Source organism: Bison bison, unplaced genomic scaffold (assembly GCF_000754665.1).
Source record: "Bison bison bison isolate TAMUID 2011002044 unplaced genomic scaffold, Bison_UMD1.0 scf7180017864476, whole genome shotgun sequence".
NCBI lineage: Eukaryota > Metazoa > Chordata > Mammalia > Artiodactyla > Bovidae > Bison > Bison bison.
The window spans coordinates 1463542-1485966 of record NW_011495037.1 but is presented as its reverse complement, the minus strand read 5'-3'; the positions used below and the strand labels follow the sequence as shown (position 1 = coordinate 1485966).

Sequence of the window (22425 nt, the reverse complement as noted above, 5' to 3'; positions counted from 1 at the left end):
CCTTTAGATATGCTTTACTTCTTGACCACAAAAGAAATGAACCCTATTGGGTTGAAGTGGTAATAACAGAGCACACCACCTCCCACCCCCCATCCCCGCCCCCGCCTCTGCCCCATCGTGGCTGGCTGTAAAAGTCATGTATCTTGGAAGCAAAAATCACACAATTAAGACCCTTTGTGTGTGGGGGGGGGGGAGGGAGTTTTCACAGGAAAAATGTTTAAATGCTTTTTGTTTTTTTAGATTATGAAAGTAACAACAAAAAGGTAACAACATTAAATGTACCGATGGATTATGATAATTTAGCAAGCTCTCTCTTGAGCCAAGTATCCTATAAATCCTTACAGAAGGGAACTACGTTGGTTCCTTTCCTACCGTAACTAAGATAGCATCGAGTTCTTGATGACTGGTACTTCTCTCTTCAATGCCTTTATTTAAAAAACATAGTGACTTCAATACTTTGATAAAAATAACATGATTATTAAAAATAATTCAAGTAGTTCAGAACATCACCACAAAGTTCATTAGTTAGAAACAGTAGTCCTTAAAATGTGGCGGACAAACCCTTGCGCGCTCTTGGAGAGAACGTAAACTGGCGCAGTCATCACGGAAACCAGTACGGAGGCGCCTCAAAGTTTGCAAATAGAATTTCCATACAATCTAGCGATTCCACTTCAGGGTATTTATCCGGAGAAAATGAAAACACTAATTAAAAAAATACATATATGCACTCCCACGTGTGTATGTGGGGCATTGTTTACCATCGGCAAGGTATGGACGCAACCTGCGTCCATCGACAGACGAATGGATAAAGAAAAACAGATCACACACCAAAGTGAAATACTACTCAACCATATAAAAGAATGAAATTTTGCCGTTTGCGGCAACATGGATGGCCCTAGAAGGTATTATTATGCTTAGTGAATAAGTCAGAGAAAGACAGATACTGTGTGTGTTCACTTACATGGGGAATCTAAATATCTAAACGAAACAGAAACACACAGATACAGAGAATTATACATACAAACTTCCTTCTGTGGCTGCCAGAGGGAAGGGGGGTGGAGAGAGGGGCAAAATGGTGAGTGGAATCAAAAGGTACAAACCACTAGCTATAAAATAGCTCTTACAAGGATATCATGTATAACACAGGGAATATAATCAATCTTTTATAGTAACTTTTTATATGGGATATAATCTATAAAGTTATTAAATTACTGTGTGTATACCTGAAACAAATGTAGTATTGTCAGCTATATTTCAATTTTTTTAAGTGTCATTTCGCTGGTCAGAACGGTCAAAATCAATAAGTTTACAAATAATAAATGCTGGAGAGGGTGTGGAGAAAATGACTCCTCCTACACCGTTGGTGTAAATGTAAACTGATGCACTGATGGAGAACATTATGGAGGTTCCTTAAGAAACTAAAAATAGAGTTACCATATGATCCAGCAGTCCCACTCCTGGGCATAGAGCTGGTAAAAAGGGAAACTCTAATTTGAAAAGACACATGTACCTCAATGTTCACAGCAACACTATTCACAATAGCCAAGACATGAAAGCAACCTGAATGCCCAATGACAGATGAATGGATAAAGAAGATGTGCTATGTATAAACAATAAAATATTACTCAGCCATAAAAAATGACACAAAATAGTGCCATTTGCAGCAATATGGATGGACCTGGAAAGACAAGTATATGTCACTTATTTGTGGAATCTAAAAAAGACACGAATAACTTACTTACAAGACAGAAACGAGTCACAGATGTAGAAAACAATCTTACAGTACCAACGGCGAAGGCACGGGCGCGATAAATCAGGAGTGTGGGGTTAGCTACTGTATATGAAATAGATACACACTACAGTACACACTGGGCTTCCCCGACGGCTCAGCGGTCAAGAATCTGCTTGTTACGCAGAAGACCCGGGTTCGATCCCTGGGTCAGGAAGATCCCCTGGAGAAAGAAATGGCTACCCACTCCAGTGTTCTTGCCTGGAGAATTCCATGGACAGAGGAGCCTGGCGGGCTACAGTCCGTGGGGTCACAAAGAGTCGGACACAACTTAGCAACTAAACAAAAGCAAGAAGCAAGGATTGTACAGAGGGTTCCCTTATGCCCAGCTATCCTGTCTCCAGTCGTCCCCATTGTTAATACTCCCCACTAGTCCCCATACTCCGTTAGTATCCTCCATTAGGATACTGCTGATGAGGGGGTAATTTGCCCCCTATCCTTCTTAAGTTCTTTCAGCTGGTCTGGTAATTAAACTGATACAAGACAGAAAAAAACAGGAGGAAAAAACAATTTAATTTGTATGCATGGAGGTCTCATAGAACTAGAATCCCCAAAGTGACCAAAGCAAATGTTTATGAATCATATTTAGACAAAGAAACAGTCATTTGTGAAGACTTGACAAAACAAAGGGGCTTGTACTTGGAGTAGCAGACTGAATGAAGAAGCAACAGTTTGTTTACACAGCTTTCCCAGCCCTGAATTCCCTAATTGGTGACCAGGATGCTTTCTATCCTCCTGGTGGGAGGATACCTTCACTTGGGAGATTTATTTCCTGCTTTCAGAAAGACGGGGTCAGAGTCAGTTTTTAAAAAAAAATTTTTTTTTCACCAGCAGCTTCTCAAGTAACTTTAGTCCAAAGCAATCAATATGCCATTGAGGTATATTTTTGGACAGCGCTAAGTGTGCTCCGTCATGTCCGACTCTTTGCAACACCCTGGACTGTAGCCCGCCAGGCTCCTCTGTCCATGGAATTCTCCAGGCAGGAATACTGGAGTGGGTTGCCATTCCCTTCTCCAGGGGATCTTCCCAACCCAGGATTGAACTCAGGTCTCCTGCACCGCAGGATTCTTTACCGTCTGACCTACCAGGGGACAGCCCTGGACCTCAACAATACATTTGTCAAAACTAATGATAATTTGTCAAGGCTAATGAACATTATTACTGACAAAATTCTGTACTTTATTCAAACTTCCTTAGTTTTCACTTGATGTCCTTTTCCTGTCCCTGGGACTCATCTGTTGACCGGACACCACATTACAGTAAGTCGTCACTTCTCTAGGCTCGTGTGGTCTGTGACAAGTCCCTCAGGTTCTTCTGGTTTTTTATAGACTTGAGAATTCTGAAGAACGTGGGTCAGAATACTTCATAGCTTGGCCCTCAGTTTGGGTCCGTCTGATGCTTTTCTCATGACTGGAGTTAGCATGCTTGGGAGGAAGACTGCAAAGATAAAGTGCCATTCTCAACCACCATGTCCAGGGTATATGCTATCAACATCGCCGATGATGTTAACCTTGACTACATCTGCGGCCGTGTTTGTGGTGTTTGTCAGATTTTTTTCCACCTTGTCCTCCTTTCCAAACTGTACCCTTTGGAGGGAAGTCACTCTAGGCAGCCCATATTTAAGGGATAAAGAGTTATGTTCTATTAATTTCAGAATATAGCCCCTACATAAATTATTTGAAATTGGTTTTTGTTTTTTGCCACAATGCTCAGCTTGTGGGATCTTTGTTCCCCAGCCAGGAATTGAACCCAGGCCCTCTGCAAGTGGAAGTGAGGAGCCCTAAGCACTAGACTGCTAAGGAATTCCTTGAAATTCTTTTGTGCAGAAAATTTGTCTCTTCTTATTTATTTACCTACTCATTTATTTGTGTCAGTATGGATTCAAAGGTATTTATTTTGTACTTTGGGTTATAATCCAATACTACATTATTTATTTTGCTGTTCCAATTGTTTCAGCTTTGGCCATGGATACTGCTTTCAGACAGTCCTTGACTCCCTTTGACATACACCCAGTGTCTTGTTTTTTTTTTTAAGGATAATTGCTTTACAGAATTTTGTTCTTTTCTGTCAAACGTCACCATGAATCAGCCATAGGTACACATATATCCCCTTCCTTTTGAACCTCCCTCCCATCTCCCTCCCCAGCCCACCCCTCTAGGTTGATACAGAGCCCCTGTTTGAGTTTCCTGAGACATACAGCAAATTCCCTTTGGCTATCGATTTTACATATGGGAATGTAAGTTTCCATGTTACTCTTTCCATACATCTCTCCCCCTAAGTCAGAAAGAGAAAGATAAATATCGTATTCTAATGCATATATACGGAATCTAGAAGAATGGTACTGAAGAATTTATTTACAGGACAACAATGGAGAAACAGACTTATGGACTGTCTTGTTTTTCTGAGCATTTCTTCACTTTCTGGCACCATAAGATGCTCCAGGTTCATCTTGTGTATTCCCGTCCCAGCCCTACGATCAGACATTTCTCCAGTGAGTCCTGTTCCCCTTTATGGAAAGATGGTATTTAGAATCTAAGATCTGGTGCTGGGTGTTCTCTTTGTTATTGGAATCTAGCACTTCTTTCCTTTTGGTTTCTTCTAGACCCTCTCAGCTGACAGAGTAGAGAATTGTTTCTGTGTATACTAACCAGTATATATACACATATCCCTTGGACTGCAAGGAGATCAAACTAGTCAACCCTAAAGGAAATCAACTCTGAATATTCATTGGAAGGACTGATGTTGAAGCTGAAACTTCAATATTTGGCCACCTGATGCGAAGAGCTGATTCACTGGAAAAGACCCTGATGCTGGGAAAGACTGAAGGCAAAAGGAGAAGGGGGCAGCAGAGGATGAGATGGTTAGGTAGCATCACCAACTCAATGGACGTGAGTCTGAGCAAACTCCAGGAGACAGTGGAGGACAGAGGAGCCTGGCGTGTTGCAGTCCATGGGGTCACAAAGATTTGAACATGACTTAGCAACTGAACAACAAAAATATACATATCTATAAATGTTCTTTATGCATCTGTCTATATAGTATGATAAACACGAGTCCATACTAATGTCTGCAAGTCTAATCCATTACCATACATTTTAAAAATACTGCGATAGTAGAGAAATATAAAGCCAATGTGATTTTTTTCTCTGCTTTTATTTAATTCACTTTTCATAGCAATTTTATCTTTGGCATTCAGTAACTTTACCAGGCCCTGCATTAGAGTTGACCATTTTGACTGAACCCAGGCTCCATGAGTGGGACAGAAGTGTTCAGAGGACAAGACAAGGAGACCACCTTCTCCACGATTTCCGGGCTAAGCTCTACGGTGGTTGCTCCATTCCTGACACGAAGATTTCTCTTTGGCCTCTCGTATTGTTCAACAAGTGTAAAAACTCTTCCAGGGCAAGTAACTTAAAGTAAGGAATTGTAGTTCACTTAGTTTTAAAATATATGTTTACATTTGTTCAGAGTAAAAGTCACTATTTGTGATGCGTAATTCAGTGTCTTTTCACAAATGTATAGAGCTGTGTATCTATCCCAACAGTCATGATACAGAGCAGCTCATGCACCCTCTAAACTGCCCTATTTCCCTTCATGGTCAACCTTCCTTCCAGCATTTGATAACCACTGACCTATTCATAAGCCCTATAGTTTTGTCTTCTTCAGAATGTCATATAGCATGCAGTCTTTTGGATCTGGCTTATTTCACTTTGCAAAAAATGCATTTGAGATTCTTCAACATTATTATATAAAATCTCATAATTTTAATATTAATGTCTATATGTACTATATCAGCATAGCTTAGGTTTTTGCTCTAGTGAAACCCTAGAACACCTCTTCTAGCTTCCTTTTGCTACATAACAGATCAGCGCAGTCTTAGGAAGTCTAAACATCAGTCTGGACTTCCCTGGTGGTGCAGTGGATAAGAGCCTGCCTGCCAGTTCAGGGGACACAGGTTCGATCCTGGTCCAGGAAGATCCCACACACCGTGGGGCAGCGAGGCCTGTGAGCCACAACTACTGAACCCAAGCTCCAGAGCCCGCCAGCGGCCATGACTGAAGGCCGCCCACCGAGAGCCCGTGCTCTGCAACGAGAGAAGCCACAGCAATGAGAGGTCTGCGCATGGCCACGAAGAGCAGTCCCCGCTCACTGCAGCTAGAGAACGACTGTGCAAAGCAACGGAGACCCAGTGCAGTCATAAATTCATGTTGATGTATGGCAAAACCAATACAATAAAGTAATTAACCTCCAATTAAAATACATTTATATTAAAAAAATTAAAAAAAATTTTTAAAGCCCAATAAAATTATATTACAAACCCTCCCCCCCACCAGTTTATTAACTCAGTTTCCATGGGTCTGGAGTCCAGGCTCAGTGGATTCCTCTGCTCAGGGTCCACAGGCTGCAGCCAACATGTCAGTCTGGGTTGCCACCTCACCTGAGGCTCACAACTCTCTTCTAAGTTCACCTCCAGCAGAACTTCAGTTCACTGCAGCTACAGGGCTGAGGTCCTCGCCCTGTCAACACTTTGACTTCAGTGCTGTGAAACTGATTTTGGATTTCTGACCTCTCAAATTTTAAGAGAATAAACATGCGTGCTTTAAGCTACTAAACTGTGGTCATTTGTTATAGCATCAATGAGAGATTAAAACTGCACACTATGAGAGAAGGGTATGGCCAGAGGATGTGTTAACAGAACAGGGACTCTCAGGCTCTTCTGACTGTCAACTCTTGGTAAGAAATACGTTTTATATTATATCCAGTATGAGCAAACATACACAGTTAGACACAAAAACATAATGCAAAGTTTTACAAATCAATATTTATTCCACAAAGTATTACCGTGACATTTTCAGAACTGTTTTATTCTATTCCTTTTTTTTTTTTAAATGCTGGTTGAAAGTGAAAGTCAAAGTCGCTCAGTCGTGTCTAAGTCTTTATAGTCCATGGAATTCTCCAGGCCAGAATACTGGAGAGGGTAGCTGTTCCCTTCTCTAGGGATCTTCCCAACCCAGGGATCAAACCCAGGTCTCCCGCATTGCAGGTGGACTATTTACTGTCTGAGCCATCAGGATAGCCCAAGAATACTGGAGTGGGTAGCCTGTCCCTTCTCCAGGGGATCTTCCTGACCCAGGATTTGAACCTGGGTCTCCCACATTGCAGGTGGATTCTTTACCAGAACCCACTAAATAGATTTCATAATCTCCTGAGTATCTTGAAAAACGTTCCTGTTCAGGGAACAGACTACCACCTAAGAAACGTAGACTAGAATCTAATTGAGATGGGCTTTAAATGTCAACCTCTTGGGAATTCCTTGGGCGTCGAATGGTCAGGACACCACGCTTCCACTAAGATCTCACAAGCTGCACGGCACAGATGAATTAAAAAGAAATGTCATCCTCGTGACAGCATAGGACAAATGCTTATAGTTGGTGCTTATAGTAGCTTATAGTTGGTGCCACTGCCATCTGGGGCCCAAACAAAGTGCAGACTTTGTTTAGCTTTTCTCTGGAATTCCAAATGATTCTCTTCTCCAGTGGTTCTCAACTGAGGGTGATTCTGCAGCCCTGGGGACACGGGGCAAACATGTCTGGAGACGTTTTTGTTGTTGCAACTAGGAGAAAGACTGCTACTGGCATGAAGTGGGTGGAGGCCAGGGCGGACACTGCCGACCATCCCACAACCCGCGTGACAGCCCCCACGACAATGAATTATCCAGGCCTCGTGTCTATGTTGAGGTTAAGAAGCCATGCTCCACCTGAACCTTCTCTTAGTCTGCGGTGTCCAAATCAGCTGTGTCTGTCTCCTTAGAAGCCCCTTCCAGGCCCATCCTCCCTTACTATGCCCTATGGTCTAAAATGCTGCCTTTTCTAGCTGGCCGAAGACAGTCACAAGCTCTTAAGAATTATGTTTGTGTTTTAGTCCATGAGGGCTGCTGTAACAAACACCACAAACTGGGTCATTTATACACAAATGTGCTTCTCACAGTTCAGAGGCTGGGAGTCCAAATCGAAGTGCCAGCGTTACGGAGTGAGGTGGTCCTCTTCCGGCTTGAAACTTTCCAGCAATCCTGGGTGGTGGAAGAGGAGAGGGAGGCCCAGGGTGCCACCTTTATAAAGGCATGGGTCCCATCTGGGAAGGCTCTGCCCTCATGACTAAGTGCCTCTCAAAGGCCCCATATCCTGATAACATCACTTTGGGGGGGTTAGATTTCAACATATTAACATTGGGGGAACACATTCAGACCACAACAGCTTGTGATAAACGGCAGCTGCCTTTAGAAGGGCTTACAAATGGAAAGCAGGGATTGGTGAAAAGTGCATGAGCTCTTCTTGGCACACAGCGGCTTACTCCAGACTGCAGCGCTCAGTGAATGACTCCACCACACCTACAAACTGTTTCAGACTTGCCAAACTACAAAACAGCTCATCTGGCCATCGTTTTGCTTTATTAGATTTTACTACAGTCAGACTTAGGGGCTTCCCTGGTGGCTCAGACGGTAAAGAATCTGCCTGCAATGCAGGAGACTCAGGTTCAATCCCTGGGTTGGGAAGATCCCCAGGAGAAGGAAATGGCAACCCACTTCAGTATTCCTGCCTGGAAAATCCCACGCACAGAGGAGCCTGGCAAGCTACAGTCCATGGGGTCACAAAGAATCAGACACAACTGGGCAATGAACACACACAGTCAGACTTTACAGTTGAAAGCCATCTGAATGGGAGACAAGAAGCACTGGTCCATTGAAAACTGAAAAGATAATGACTTCCATATTATAAAGCTGTTTAAGAGGTTTTTCATTCTAAAAATAACTTTACAGTGTCCCTAATTGTGTACGTTCCATGGGCAGGGCACTGGAAAGCAGTTTAAGAGTAGAAGGGAACAGTCAATAACCACCTTCTGTTGCTGCTGCAAGTAAGTGGTGTAAAATATACCGTATGTTTAGGAAGTGACATCTAATTAGAGCTGATGGGGGACAACTTTCTAAGGGAGGTGCAGGCCATAATCGCAGGGCCTTGGGAGACATCAGGAGTGACATGCATAGAGGAGGGCGTGGTAGTGTCTACTGTAAAGGGTGGGTTGTGAAAATAATCTATTTCAGGCTTCATATTTGGGGTGGTCTTTAGGGAAAAAGTACCACATGCATTGTTAATTCTAGAATGAATGGTTCTGTGGTTTAAGTATGACTGTCTCGTCTAGTTTCAGAGAAACATGAAAGCACCTATAAAAATAAACTCCAGGAAGTGGAAGATACGTTACAAAGAGGGCTTTAAACATAATAATTAGAATTCCTGCCTTCCGAAACTAAGATAGCTTTACTGTGGAAAATACTCCAGCCTGAATTTCTGTGTTGCAGTATGCAGCCCTCCCCCAGCCCCAGGGGAATCTGGAATAGTAGTCTTGGCAAACCAAGCATCAGGAGCTTAAATGGTTAAGGAAGGTGTCTGAAAGGGAAAGTTCCAGAAGGGCACTGTTCCAAGCAGAACAAACCTTGAAAGTGAAAAATATTCTTTACTAGCCAGCCAGGATCCTTCTGCACTTGTATGTATTTCGCCCCCTGGAGCAAAAACACATTTTTTTTTTTTTTTAACACAACCATTTCATTAAATGCCAATCTTGTTTGGCACTGTGCTAGGCACATTACATAGATTATTCATGGAGTTTTCTGCTGTGTAGTTGTCATGTCTGACTCTTTTGCAACCCCATGGACTGTAGCCCACCAGGCTCCTCTCTCCATAGGACATGTTGAGCAAGAATACTGGAGTGGGCTGCCATTTCCTTCTCCAGGCGATCTTCCTGACCCAGGGATCGGATTGAAACCACATCTCCTGCAGCTCCGGCATTGTCAGGCATACCACTGAGCTACCACGTAAGCCCAGTTCATATAGTCATCCCAGTAATTCTATAAGTACCATTGACATATTCTACTTACATGTGAGAAAACAGGCTTGGCCGCCTTGCATATTTGGTTTAACACGGACAAGCTAGAATTAAAAATCTGATGATTTGCGAGGAAACCAGAATTGAAAGATACACGTGCACCCCAATGTTCATCGAAGCACTGTTTGTAATAGCCAAGACATGGAAGCTAAGAAAGCTGTGGTACATATACACAATGGAGTACTACTCAGCCATTAAAAAGAATACATTTGAATCAGTTCTAATGAGGTGGATGAAACTGGAGCCTATTATACAGAGTGAAGTAAGCCAGAAAAAAAAACACTAATTCAGTATACTAACGCATATATATGGAATTTAGAAAGATGGTAATGATGACCCTATATGCAAGACAGCAAAAGAGACACAGATGTAAAGAACAAACTTTTGGACTCTGTGGGAGAAGGCGAGGGTGGGATGATTTGAGAGAATAGAATTGAAACATGATGCACGTGAGTTTGGGTGAACTCTGGGAGTTGGTGATGGACAGGGAGGCCTGGTGTGCTGCGATTCATGGGGTTGCAAAGAGTCAGACATGACTGAGTGACTGAACTGAACTGAACTGATATATATTACCATATGTGAAACAGATTGCCAGTCCAGGTTTGATGCATAAGGCAGGGTGCTCAGAGCTGGTGCACTGGGATGACTCTGGGGGATGGGATGGGGAGGAAGGTGGGAGAGGGGTTCAGGATGGGGGACACATGTTCACCCATGGCTGATTCTTGTCAATGTATGGCAGAAACCACTACAATATTGTAAAGTAATTAGCCCCCAATTAAAATAAATAAATAAATAAATAAAAATCAGGTGATTTGAATCTAGAGATCATGAAATTAATCATTGTGGTACCTGCAATCTTTCCCCGGTGGCTCTCCTGCAAAGCAGGAGCTGCTGGAGGCATGGGTTTGATCCCTGGATTGGGACGATCCCCTGGAGGAGGTCATGGCAACCCACTCCAGTATTCTTGCCTGGAGAATTCCATGGACAGAGGAGCTTAGCGGGCTGGGTGCTCAGGGCTGGTGTCACAAAGAGTTGGACGTGACTTTTTACCCTTAAACATCTCTCATTCCCTTAACCCCGAGCACCTCCACGGGGTCACAGAGTTGGACATGATCTTTTACCCTTAAACATCTCTCATTCCCTCAACCCCCAGCACCTGGTAACCACCATTTTACTCTCTGTTTTTATGAGTTCTGCTTTTTTTAGATCCCATCCTCAGGTGTTATCATACCTACTATTTATCTTTCTCTACCTGACGTATTGCACTTAGCATAACACCTCAAGACCCACGGGGCTGTAAATAGCAGGATTTCCTCCTTCTCGTGGATGAGTAATACTCCACTTTGTGTGTGTGTGTTTCTTCTTTTCCATGTCCTCACTGACACATACCTCTTGTTGTCTTCATAACAGCCATTCTAACAGATACGAGTTGATATCTCACTGTGATTTTTTTTAACCTTTTTAAAATTGTAGTTAACTTCCAATGTTGTATTAGTTTCAGAGGTACAGCAAGTGATTCAGTTATATACATATATATACAAACGTATTTTCCTCAGATTCTTTTCCATTATAGGTTATCATGAGCTACTGAATATATTAATAGTTCCCTGTGCTACACAGTCGATCCTTGTTGCTTATCTATTTTATGTACAGTAGTGTGTATCTGTTAATCCCAAACTCCTTGTTTATCCTATCCCTTTCCCTTTGGTAACATAAGATTGTTTTCTATGTCTGAGTTCCTTTTGTAAATGAATTTCTTTGCATCATTTTTTAAGATTTCACAAGTAAGTGATAGTGATACTCGTCTCTGACTTACTTCACTTAGTACGATAATCTCTAGGTCCGCCCTTGTTGCTGCAAAGGGCACGATTTCATTGCTCTTTACGGCTGAGTGTGTGTGTCTGTGTTTGCCACATCTTCTCTCTCCATTCATGTCTTGATGGACACGTACAGTCCTTCCGTGTCTCGGCTATTGTAAACAGTGCTGCTGCGAACACTGGGGTGTGATCTTCTTGAATGAGAGTGTCCACCCTTTTTGGATATATGCCCAGGAGTGGGATGGCTGGATCAGATGGTACCTCTGTTTCTGTGGAAGATGTCATTGGAACGTCCACAGTGGTCACTTTGAATCTGTGGGTGGCTTTGGGAATGGGGGGTTGCTGTCAGCATCAGGGCGCCATGAGCTGCTCCTTTTCCTCTCCCCTTTTATTTGCAGCAGGTTGGTCATTCACAAGCAAACAGAGTGCTTCTTTACATTACACAGGAAACAGAGTCGGGTGGGAGAGGGGAGGTGAAACTGAATGCAAAATAAGGCGGACAAGCAAAGGAAAACAGAGAAACCTGTGGAAGTCCAGAGAGGCCGTCAGGACAATCAGGAATGGGATGAGAATGGAATGGGAGAGAGTCAAGTTTGGAAACAGAGGAGGAGAATCTCAAAAAGGCAGCCCTCCTTCCCGGGGTAACACCGCCTGCTCTGGGCTTTCCCTGCATTGACAATGGTGATTCCATCACAGTTCAGTTCAGTTGCTCAGTTGTCTCTGACTCTTTGCGACCCCATGAATCACAGCACACCAGGCCTCCCTGTCCATTACCAACTCCTGGAGTTCACTCAAACTCATGTCCATCGAGTCGGTGATGCCATCCAGGCATCTCATCCTCTGTCGTCCCCTTCTCCTCCTGCCCCCAATCCCTCCCAGCATCAGAGTCTTTTCCAATGAGTCAGCTCTTTGCATGAGGTGGCCAAAGTACTGGAGTTTCAGTTTTAGCATCATTCCTTCCAAAGAACACGCAGGACTGATCTCCTTTAGAATGGACTGGTTGGATCTCCTTGCAGTCCAAGGGACTCAGCAGTGGCCACAGGACTGGAAAAGGTCAGTTTTAATTCCAATCCCAAAGAAAGGCAATGCCAAAGAATGCTCAAACTACCACACAATTGCACTCATCTCATACACTGGCACCCCACTCCAGTACTGTTGCCCGGAAAATCACATGGATGGAGGAGCCTGGTAGGCTGCAGTCCATGGGGTTGCACAGAGTCAGACACGACTGAAGCGACTTAGCAGCAGCAGCAGCATACACTACTAACTGCTGCTTAGTCGATTCAGTCGTGTCCGACTCTGTGCGACCCCATAGACGGCAGCCCACCAGGCTCCCCTGTCCCTGGGATTCTCCAGGAAAGAACACTGGAGTGGGTTGCCATTTCCTTGTCCAATGCATGAAAGTGGAAAGTGAAAGGGAAGTCGCTCAGTCGTGTCCGACTCTTAGCCACCCCATGGACTATAGCCTACCAGGCTCCTCCATCCATGGGATTTTCCAGGCAAGAGTAATGGAGTGGGGTGCCATTGCCTTCTCCGATACAGTAGTAAAGTAATGCTCAAAATTCTCCAAGCCAGGCTTAGCAATACGCAAACCGTGAACTTCCAGATGTTCAAGCTGCTTTTAGAAAAGGCAGAGGAACCAGAGATCAAATTGCCAACATCTGCTGGATCATGGATAAAGCAAGAGAGTTCCAGAAAAACATCTATTTCTGCTTTGACTATGCCAAAGCCTTTGACTGTGTGGATCACAATAAACTGTGGAAAATTCTGAAAGAGATGGGAATACCAGACCACCTGACCTGCCTCTTGAAAAACCTATATGCAGGTCAGGAAGCAACAGTTAGAACTGGACATGGAACAACAGACTGGGTCCAAATAGGAAAAGGAGTTCGTCAAGGCTGTATACTGTCACCCTGCTTATTTAACTTATATGCAGAGTACATCATGAGAAACGCTAGGCTGAAGAAGTACAAGCTGGAATCAAGATTGCCGGGAGAAATATCAATCACCTCAGATATGCAGATGACACCACCCTTATGGCAGAAAGTGAAGAGGAACTCAAAAGCCTCTTGATGAAAGTGAAAGAGGAGAGTGAAAAAGTTGGCTTAAAGCTCAACATTCAGAAAACGAAGATCATGGCATCCAGTCCCATCACTTCATGGGAAATAGATGGGTAAACAGTGGAAACAGTGTCAGACTTTATGTTTTTGGGCTCCAAAATCACTGCAGATGGTGACTGCAGCCCTGAAATTAAAAGATGCTTACTCCTTGGAAGGGAAGTTATGACCAATCTAGATCACTTTGCCAACAAAGGTCCGTCTAGTCAAGGCTATGGTTTTTCCAGTGATCATGTATGGATGTGAGAGTCGGGCTGTGAAGAAAGCTGAGCGCCGAAGAATTGATTCTCTCACAGGGAGATGGAAACAAAAGGGTGAGTGGCTAACCAGTGGGCTGCATGGGTCACAGGAGGATGACCTGTTTCTCTAGCAGCATGGATTTCTGAGGAAGTCTCTGTGACTGAGGGGGAAAGTGGGTGAAGGAGGAAAGGGAAAGAGGCAGACAAGTAGAAGGCATGGCCTTACAGGAACAAGAGCCCTGTGATCTGCTTCAACATTTTGGCAGGAGGTCTAACCCGCAATCAAGGCGCTCCCTACTGCGGAATGGGCATCCACAAAGCCCCAGGTGCTAAGCCTACACTTCCCCAGTGCGCTGCTAGCTTTTTCTATGTCAGATTCTATTCTACCAGGAGCTCCGAAGTGCAGCCCCAGCGCTCGTTTAGGTAAGTGGAGCCGAAAGTTTGACCTATAGCGCCACCATGTGGAAAACAAAAGTTTCTAATTGCCCATCTGCTAAATTGAACAAAGGAAAACAAGAAAGGTGTGTGGTATTTCAAATGCAACCATACAGGCGCATTTCATCAAACACTGTAAAAAAAAATCATGGTAATATGGTATAACAAAACAAAAACAATAATTCTGTAGCAACGGAACCCAGAGGTACAGAATATTGCAATCTGATAAAGAATTCAAAACAGTTGTTATGAAGAGATTCAATGAGCTACAAGAAAACTCAGAACAGCAATTAAAAGAACTCAGGAGTAAAATTAATGACTAGAAGGAGTTATTTACCAAAGAGACTAAAAAAAAAAATTTTTTTTTTAACAAACAGACAAAAATTCTGGAGCTGAAAAAGTCAATGACTCTGATAAAGAATACATTTGAGAACTTAGGAAAAGACACAGAAAGATAAAAAAGGAATTAGTGATCCAGAGGATAAGAATGTGGAAATGACTCTGAAGAGTAAAGACAAACTAAGATGTTTAAAAAGTAAAGAAACCCTATGAGAACTATGAGTTATGATGAGAAAAACAAACAGAATAGTTGGTCTACCAGAAGAGTGAAAGAGGGAGCAGAGAGTGTATTTAGAGAAATAATAGCTGAGAATTTCCAAACCCTGGGGAAGGAACTGGACAAACGAGTCCAAGAAACTAGTAGACCATCCTATTATCTCCATGAAAAAAAGAGCTTCCCAAGACACATTATAATGGAATTGCTGAGAATTAGCAAGAAGGAAAGAATCTTAAAGGCAGCCAGGGGAAAAAAGGAAGTAACCTACAAAGGAACTCCATTAGGCTATCAGCAGGATTTCTCATCAGAAATGCTACGGGATGGGAGAAAGTGACATACATATTCAGAGTGCTGAAAGATAAAAACTGCCAGCCAAGAACACTTTATCCAGCAGTTATCCTTCACATATGAAGAACAAAGGCATTTTCAGACAAACAAAAACTGGCGGAGTTCATCACCATGAGACCTACCTGGCAAGAGAGGCTGAAAGGGGTTCTTCAAGTTGAAATGAAACGATGCTAATTAGTAAAAGTAAAAGTAAATCAAAGTGTGCTATACTCTAGCAATGGTGAAAAATAAACAGAATATAGATGACATTTTAAAGTTTTAATTCTTTAATTAAAATTTATTAATTCAATTTATTAAACAATTCTTTAAAGATTTTTAAAATTTAATTAAAAAATAATTCTTTAATTAAAGAATTACTCCAATCCACAAATTTCCATTTGTCTATGCCTTCTTTAGTTTCTTTCAACAGTCTTGTAGTTTTCATTCTAGAGATCTTTCACTTCGATTAAATTTATTTCTAGATATTTTTCTGTTTTTGAAGTTATTGTGAAAGGGACAGTTTTTTCAGATCTTTTGTTACTGTATAAATGCATCTGACTTCTGTATGTTAATCTTGTGTCCTGCAACTTAACTGAATTTGTTGATTAGTTCAAACAGCTTTTATTGAGTCTCTGGGATTTTCTATATTTAAAATCATAGCATATCATCTGCAAATAATGTCAATTTTATTTCTTCCTCTCAAATTTGGATGATTTTATCTCTTTGTCTTGCTTAACTGCTCCAGCTAGGACTTCCAGTACTACATTGAACAAGAGAGGTGAGAGCGATACTTGCTCCTGATCTTAGGAAAAAAAGCTTTCAATTTTTCTCCATTGAGTATACTGTTATAACGTTACCTGTGGATTTCTCATTTTGGTTTCGCTGAAGTATGTTCCTTCTATACCAATCTTTGGAAGGTTTTTATCATGAAAAGATGTTATATTTTGTCAAGCGCTTTCTCTGAATTTATTGGTTACTCTTCAGTTTACTCTCTCATATATATATGGCACACCACTCCAGTACCCTTGCCTGGAAAATCCCATGGATGGAGGAGCCTGGTGGGCTGCAGTCCATGGGGTCGCTAAGAGTCGGACACGACTGAGCGACTTCACTTTCACTCTCATGCATTGGAGAAGGAAATGGCAACCTGCTCCAGTGTTCTTGCCTAGAGAATCCCAGGGACGGTGGAGCCTGATGGGATGCCGTCTCTGGGGTCGCACAGAGTCGGACACAACTGAAGCAACTTAGCAGTAGCAGCAAATATATATATATATAGACATATTTAATATCTAGTTTTGGAGTCACACTGAATGAGCTGTGTTAAGTCAGCAACTGCAACACTAGCAACAGAATCCTAATGAAACTTGTCCTCAAAATAGCTGTGATTTTGAATCACTAGACAAAACATGATTGCTATTATTTTTGGTGCCCTGAAATATACTTTTTTGGGGTCAGCCTTCAATGAGCTGAGGAGAAATGGAGGATGGGGACTCCTTTCTTTGCAAACAAGATGTTTTGATATGAGGATCCTGAAGTGAATGCAGGGCTGCTGTAGATGAAAGAGGAATACAACCCTTGTTGCACCCCTAGAGGAAGCATTTCTGGGACCCAAGACCTCTAGACCATAATAGACCCTAGAGTTGAGACGACAGGAAGCACACTTTCCCCCGGCAGGTCATGGGGAGTGGAGTGAGTTTGGCCGCTCCTACTTCTGCCCCGTGGCTCACCTGCTGGGAACAGAGCAGCACGTGCTGACTGTCGCTTGAGGCACCCAGTGCCCCAGCTGTGCTTTAAAAAGGCCATGACGTGGCCCTAGCAGTCCAGCAGCTTGAGTTGGGCGGCAGGTAACAAAATCGGTTGATCAACTGTTCTGCATTCACTGCAGCACCTCCTTTGCTGTAAGGCAGATGCCTTGGTCCTTTGTGATGCTATGTGGGCCCTCCCGTGTGAGCTGATCAAACTCTTTGTAGGTCCTTCAATAGTGATGCTGGTTGAGGACATGCAGCCTGGAAACAAAAGCCCATATCCAGAATATGCATCCATTCTGTCAGGATTAATTCACTCTGCTTTCTAAAACAGAAGGGGCAAAAATTACTTGCCACAAGCGGCTGCTGGGTTTCCTCAAGGGAAGGTGCTGCATCGGGGGCTCAGCACTGGTCTCTGTTACTGGTAGAAAGACATCTGACACAATCAGTGGCTAAGTTAACCTTGATGAGCAGGAGTTCATGCTGCTGGGCCCACGTGTGGCCTCAATCCCTGGATACCCCATTCAAGCACCACTGTACCAACCTGAGGCCGATGGCAGAAGCACAGGAACACTTTGCTGAGCCATTCTGCTGTATTTGTCAGTACAGCATTTCTTCAGATGATTTCTATCGTATTTGATGATTTGAACGAATTCTAGCTTTTCAGATGATTTGAATCGTCTTTCTAACGATTCAAAAATCTTCACATTTTCATGCTTATTCTGATATAAATCTATCCACAAGCCTCCTCCCCAAGCTTCCTTACCCTGATCTTCCAATCTCTGTCCTTCTGGGGCTTTGGCTAGCCCCTGTATGCTCCCACCATAACGGGGACAGAGGCACGTGGTGAGGTTAGATTGCTAGCTGGCAGTGTCGGCTTGGGAACCGTGCCCAATAATCCTCACAAGGTTGGGTATTTTCCATTTCCCAGTGTCTGGTTAGTCAAGTAAGTCCCTTTAAAGGAAGTCGTGGAAAAATAATTCATCTATGCCCTTGCCATGCTTTGCTGGGTTGTCCTCCTGGAGACTCGATCTTTCTGTGAATCAGTGAGTTCTGGGTCTGAGAACCGGCTCAGGATCAGAAACTGGACCACGAGTCATGCATGCCTTTTTATTGTGGTGGTTACTCTCAACCTGGTCATCCGTTTTTTATTTCTTTTGATTATGCAGATTGGGCAATGCCCTCACTGGCTGACCATCTATCTTGCACCTTTCATTTAAAAGTACACACACACCACTCATTCTCCCTTTTTCTTGGGTAATTTGATAACATGCTGTGATGGTTAATTTTATGTGTCAATTTAATTGGGCCATGGGGTTTCCCAGACATTTGGTCAAACATTCTGGGTATTTCTGTGAGGGTGTTTTTGGTTGAGATTAACATTTAAATCAGTAAACTGAGTGAAGTATATTGCCCTCCCTTGTGTGAATGGGCCTCACCCAAACAGTTGAAAGCACGAGTAGAACTTAAAAGGCTGATCCTTTTCATTGCTCCTGTCGGAGTGCCTTCAAGCTAGGACATCAACCTTCTTTTCCTTGCCTTCTCATTTAAAAATGATCACCAACAAATGATGATTTTATTTAAAAATATTTATCATAAGGAACAGGCCCACATGAGTCCCATTCATTATAAGTTCCAAGGTCTGCAGGGTGAGTTGATAAGCTGGAGACCCAGAGAGCCTAAGGTGGAGCTCCAGTCTGAACGCTGGCAAGATTGAGATCCAGGATGAACCCTTGTTTTATTTCAACTCTGAAGGCAGAAAAAAGCCGATGTCCCAGTCTGAAGGCAGTAAACAGGAGGAATTAAAAGAGGCAGCCTTTTCATTCTATTCATGCTTTCAACTGACTGGGTAAGGCCTGTTCACATTAGGGAGTGCAACATGCTTTACTCAGTCTACTGATACAATGTGAACCTGTCACACACACACACTCACACCCTACTGGTCCCAGAGAACCCTAACTAACACACATGCCATAGATACAGATACCCTTTTTACCTAGATTTTTCTCACTTAACATTATATTCTAGGAATCAATTTTATCAGTGTTTAGCACTAGAGAGGGATATCTCATTGTGATAACCCCATAAGACATCATAATGTGGATGCAATCCAACTTCTCAACCAGTCTCCTTATAAAGGACATTTGGGTCACTCCAGCCTTTTGCTATTAAAACTAGTATGACAGTTACCATTATTTATTCAACCATTTCCTTACTGGTGGGCAATGAAGATATTTCCAGTTTATTATATAACTATTATTTTGCTTTAAAAAGGCGATGAAATAATTACCTTTGTATATAAAGATATCCAGGAATGCTACGAGAATAGAGAGTCTCCAAAGTGAGTCACAGGGTATGTATGATATGTGTATTTTTAAGTTTTTAAAATTTTCACAGAACTTGGCATATATATTTAAGTTACAGTAAATTACATTCCCACCAGCAATATATGACAGTTTTCATCCCTCACATACTCTCCAGCACTGGGTATTGTCACCCCTCCTAATTTTTGCTAGTATGACAGAAGAAGTGGAAGTGAAAGTGTCAGTCGCTCAGTCGTGTCCAGCTCTTTGCGACCCCATGGACTGTAGCCGCCAGGCTCCTCTGTGCATGGGATTCTCCAGGCAAGAATACTGGAGTGGGTTGCCATTCCCTTCTCCAGGGGATCTTCCAGATCTAGGGATCGAACTCAGGCCTCCTAGATCACAGGCAGATTCTTTACTGTTTGAGCCACCAGGGAAACCCATGACAGGTGAAAGAAAAATCTAATTGTTCTTTAAACTTGCATTCCTAGGTTACTGGTGAGATTAAGCATCTTTACATCTTAAGTGATCACTGAGATTTTGTTTTCTATGACTTGCTTATTTTTGTCATTTGCACTTGACTGGGTTTCTTTCTCATATTAGAATATAGTGAGAGATAAAACCCTTTCCACTATTTAGGTTAAAGCATAATCTGGCCTGGAAGTTTCCCTAATTTTGGTACATTCTAACCAAACAAAAAATTTTTCCATAATTCACACCTCTCCCCCAGAAAAATGAAAAAAAGAAAACATACATATTGCCAGGCACTCTTGTGTGGTACTGCAGATAGCTCCATTAGGACAGGGATTTGTTAACCTGGCACATTTGTCAAATGACTGAAGAGCAGGGACTTCCTTGCATGTTCTGCTTTGCATAACTTTCTTCAAGAACTTTGATACACTTCTGAACTGATGGAAATCCCAATAATCACAGACTGAATTTCCTGGATGGGGCTTAGAGTCAGATTAATTTTATTAAAAAAAAAATACTGACTTTTCTTATACCCCAGACCTTGGAGTAAAATTCATACATGCCACAGACCTAAGGAAATATTTCAAAAAAAGAACATTTGGGGAGAGAGGACTATAACTACAGGGAAAACCTTAGTCTAACTGGAAGAAGAACCTCACTCATGGATCACAAGATAAGGCTAAATATGAAAATGTGGGCAAATTATGTGATACACTGCTCTTGACTTGTGAAATAATTTAATTTTACAATGAGCTTCTGAATGTTAAAAATATAAATTAAATAAACCAACATTAACAGCTGCTTAACAGTGATAAAATATACTTTTATTTTTTTGTTGAGTCAGAGGGTCGTAAAAAAAATTATTGCTAAAGTAGATATCAGGCAAACAGAACAGTGCTTTATAAGTCCGGTTACCTTGGAGTTTATTTAAACTAAGAGAAATAGGTCATAATGTTTTCATGCAATACATACTTCGTTCTTTAAATAACAATTGTGACAAATAACAGAAATTATTAAGGAATGTTGCACTTGTGATCCATACAAAACACCAACATTTTGGGTTGTACACAATTTAAAGAAATGTCCTGAACAGTTTTCGAAATACTGTAATAGCCAATACATACAGGCATGCCTTAGGTGGCCACAGGAATGCAGTTTAAAAAATGAAGAAAAAAAATCACACTGGAACTACTTAATTTCTTCAAAACCACTGAGCAAGAAAAGCAACATTGAACTTCCATACTGATTTTATATAATGTCTATACAGTACCTTGACTTAAATCCAAGAGTGAAAGTTAAGACTCTCCTCCTTTATTTTTGGTAAACAACTGCATGGTAAACTTGGATGACTTTTCCCCGGATTTTACCTGGGAGTGGCCTTTTTAATTTTTTATTTAAAAGAGGGCAGGTTTGGCACTTTTATACTGATGTCACCAATGTTAATATTTCTTGGGATCTCAGGAAGATTCATATTCTTTACAGCTGATACAGCACGGGCTGGAGCTCCTGCTAAGCCAGCCTGTATACAGAAGCAAATAAAAGAAAAAGAAAATGAACAACTCAGGTGTAGCTCATCAACACACACTAAAACTGGAGGACAATGGTAAAAGATTTTCATAGAACAAGCTTAGAGACCAGATGGTAGTTTGAATTGGTATGGAATGGTTACTTTGAAATACTAATCTATAAAGAGAAAACAGTTGACACATTAAAAAATACAGTGAGTACATGCAATGATAACAATGTAAAGATTTAAATACAAATTAACTTGTACTATGGAAACATCACACAAAATATTTAAATTGCATAGCTAGATCTTCACCTTTATCTTGATTTAACTGACTTATGATATAAACATGAAGCATATTTTACATTGCTTTCCTTATTAGACACCTCTTGCAACAACTGTGATAGATTTGGGGTTTTTGCTTTTAAACTGTCATTTATTATTAATATATGCTGTGAAATAAAAATTGAAAGTAATAAATCATGTTTAGTTACTTAGGGCTAAACCCTTAAAACATTTCAATACAATAAAGCTTTTTAAAATATGTTTTACAACTGTAGAGGTTCTTCTAAACTTTTCTAGGAAAGTTCCAGAACATTAAAAAACAAAATCAGGCTTTTAAAGTGAAGCCTCAATCCAAAGAGAATGGTTCTGTCAAAAAATGAAACTGTAAGAGGATCAATCCAACCCTTCAATGCATTAGTAAAAATATAATGATTAAAAATATTTTGTCATATAAAGTAGATTCAACATATGTTCAGTTTATAATATACAAATTTGGAGAAAGAAACAGCATAAATGCAAAAGGTAGGATATATATGAATACATGAATTTAACAATTTCTTATGCCATTAATGTGGACAATATCTGGCTTTCATCTTAGAAGGACAATTTGTAATTTGTGAAAAATTTTGAGAGAAATTTTGAGAGAAAACATGCTTAAAATTATAAGAAAAATGCATATACATCACTTTTCTCAAAAAACTACATCAATCGTCATTATGTTTTTAAGGTTTAATTTATATATTAATTAGATTTCATCAATTTTTACTCAGTTTATATAAAAAAGTCAACAAACATATGGGAATTCAGTACCATACATTATCTTGCACAAAAGCAATTAAGTAACAAAAACAAATCTTCCACTTTGCTTAGGTTTCATATATGAGACAGTGTCCATG

General features: G+C 41.5%; 1 protein-coding gene across 1 annotated transcript in view; it reads right to left on the bottom strand.

Annotated features, from left to right (window-relative positions):
* Nucleotides 1-20539: 20539 nt before the first annotated feature.
* Nucleotides 20540-22425, bottom strand: part of AP3S1 (adaptor-related protein complex 3, sigma 1 subunit) — a gene marked incomplete at its 5' end in the record, with an annotated part of 45238 nt that continues 43352 nt past the window's right edge. Inside the window, one exon of the mRNA XM_010862086.1 lies at nt 20540-21256. Within this exon, the coding sequence (XP_010860388.1) occupies nt 21128-21256 (129 nt within the window). The remainder of the gene's footprint in view (nt 21257-22425) is intronic.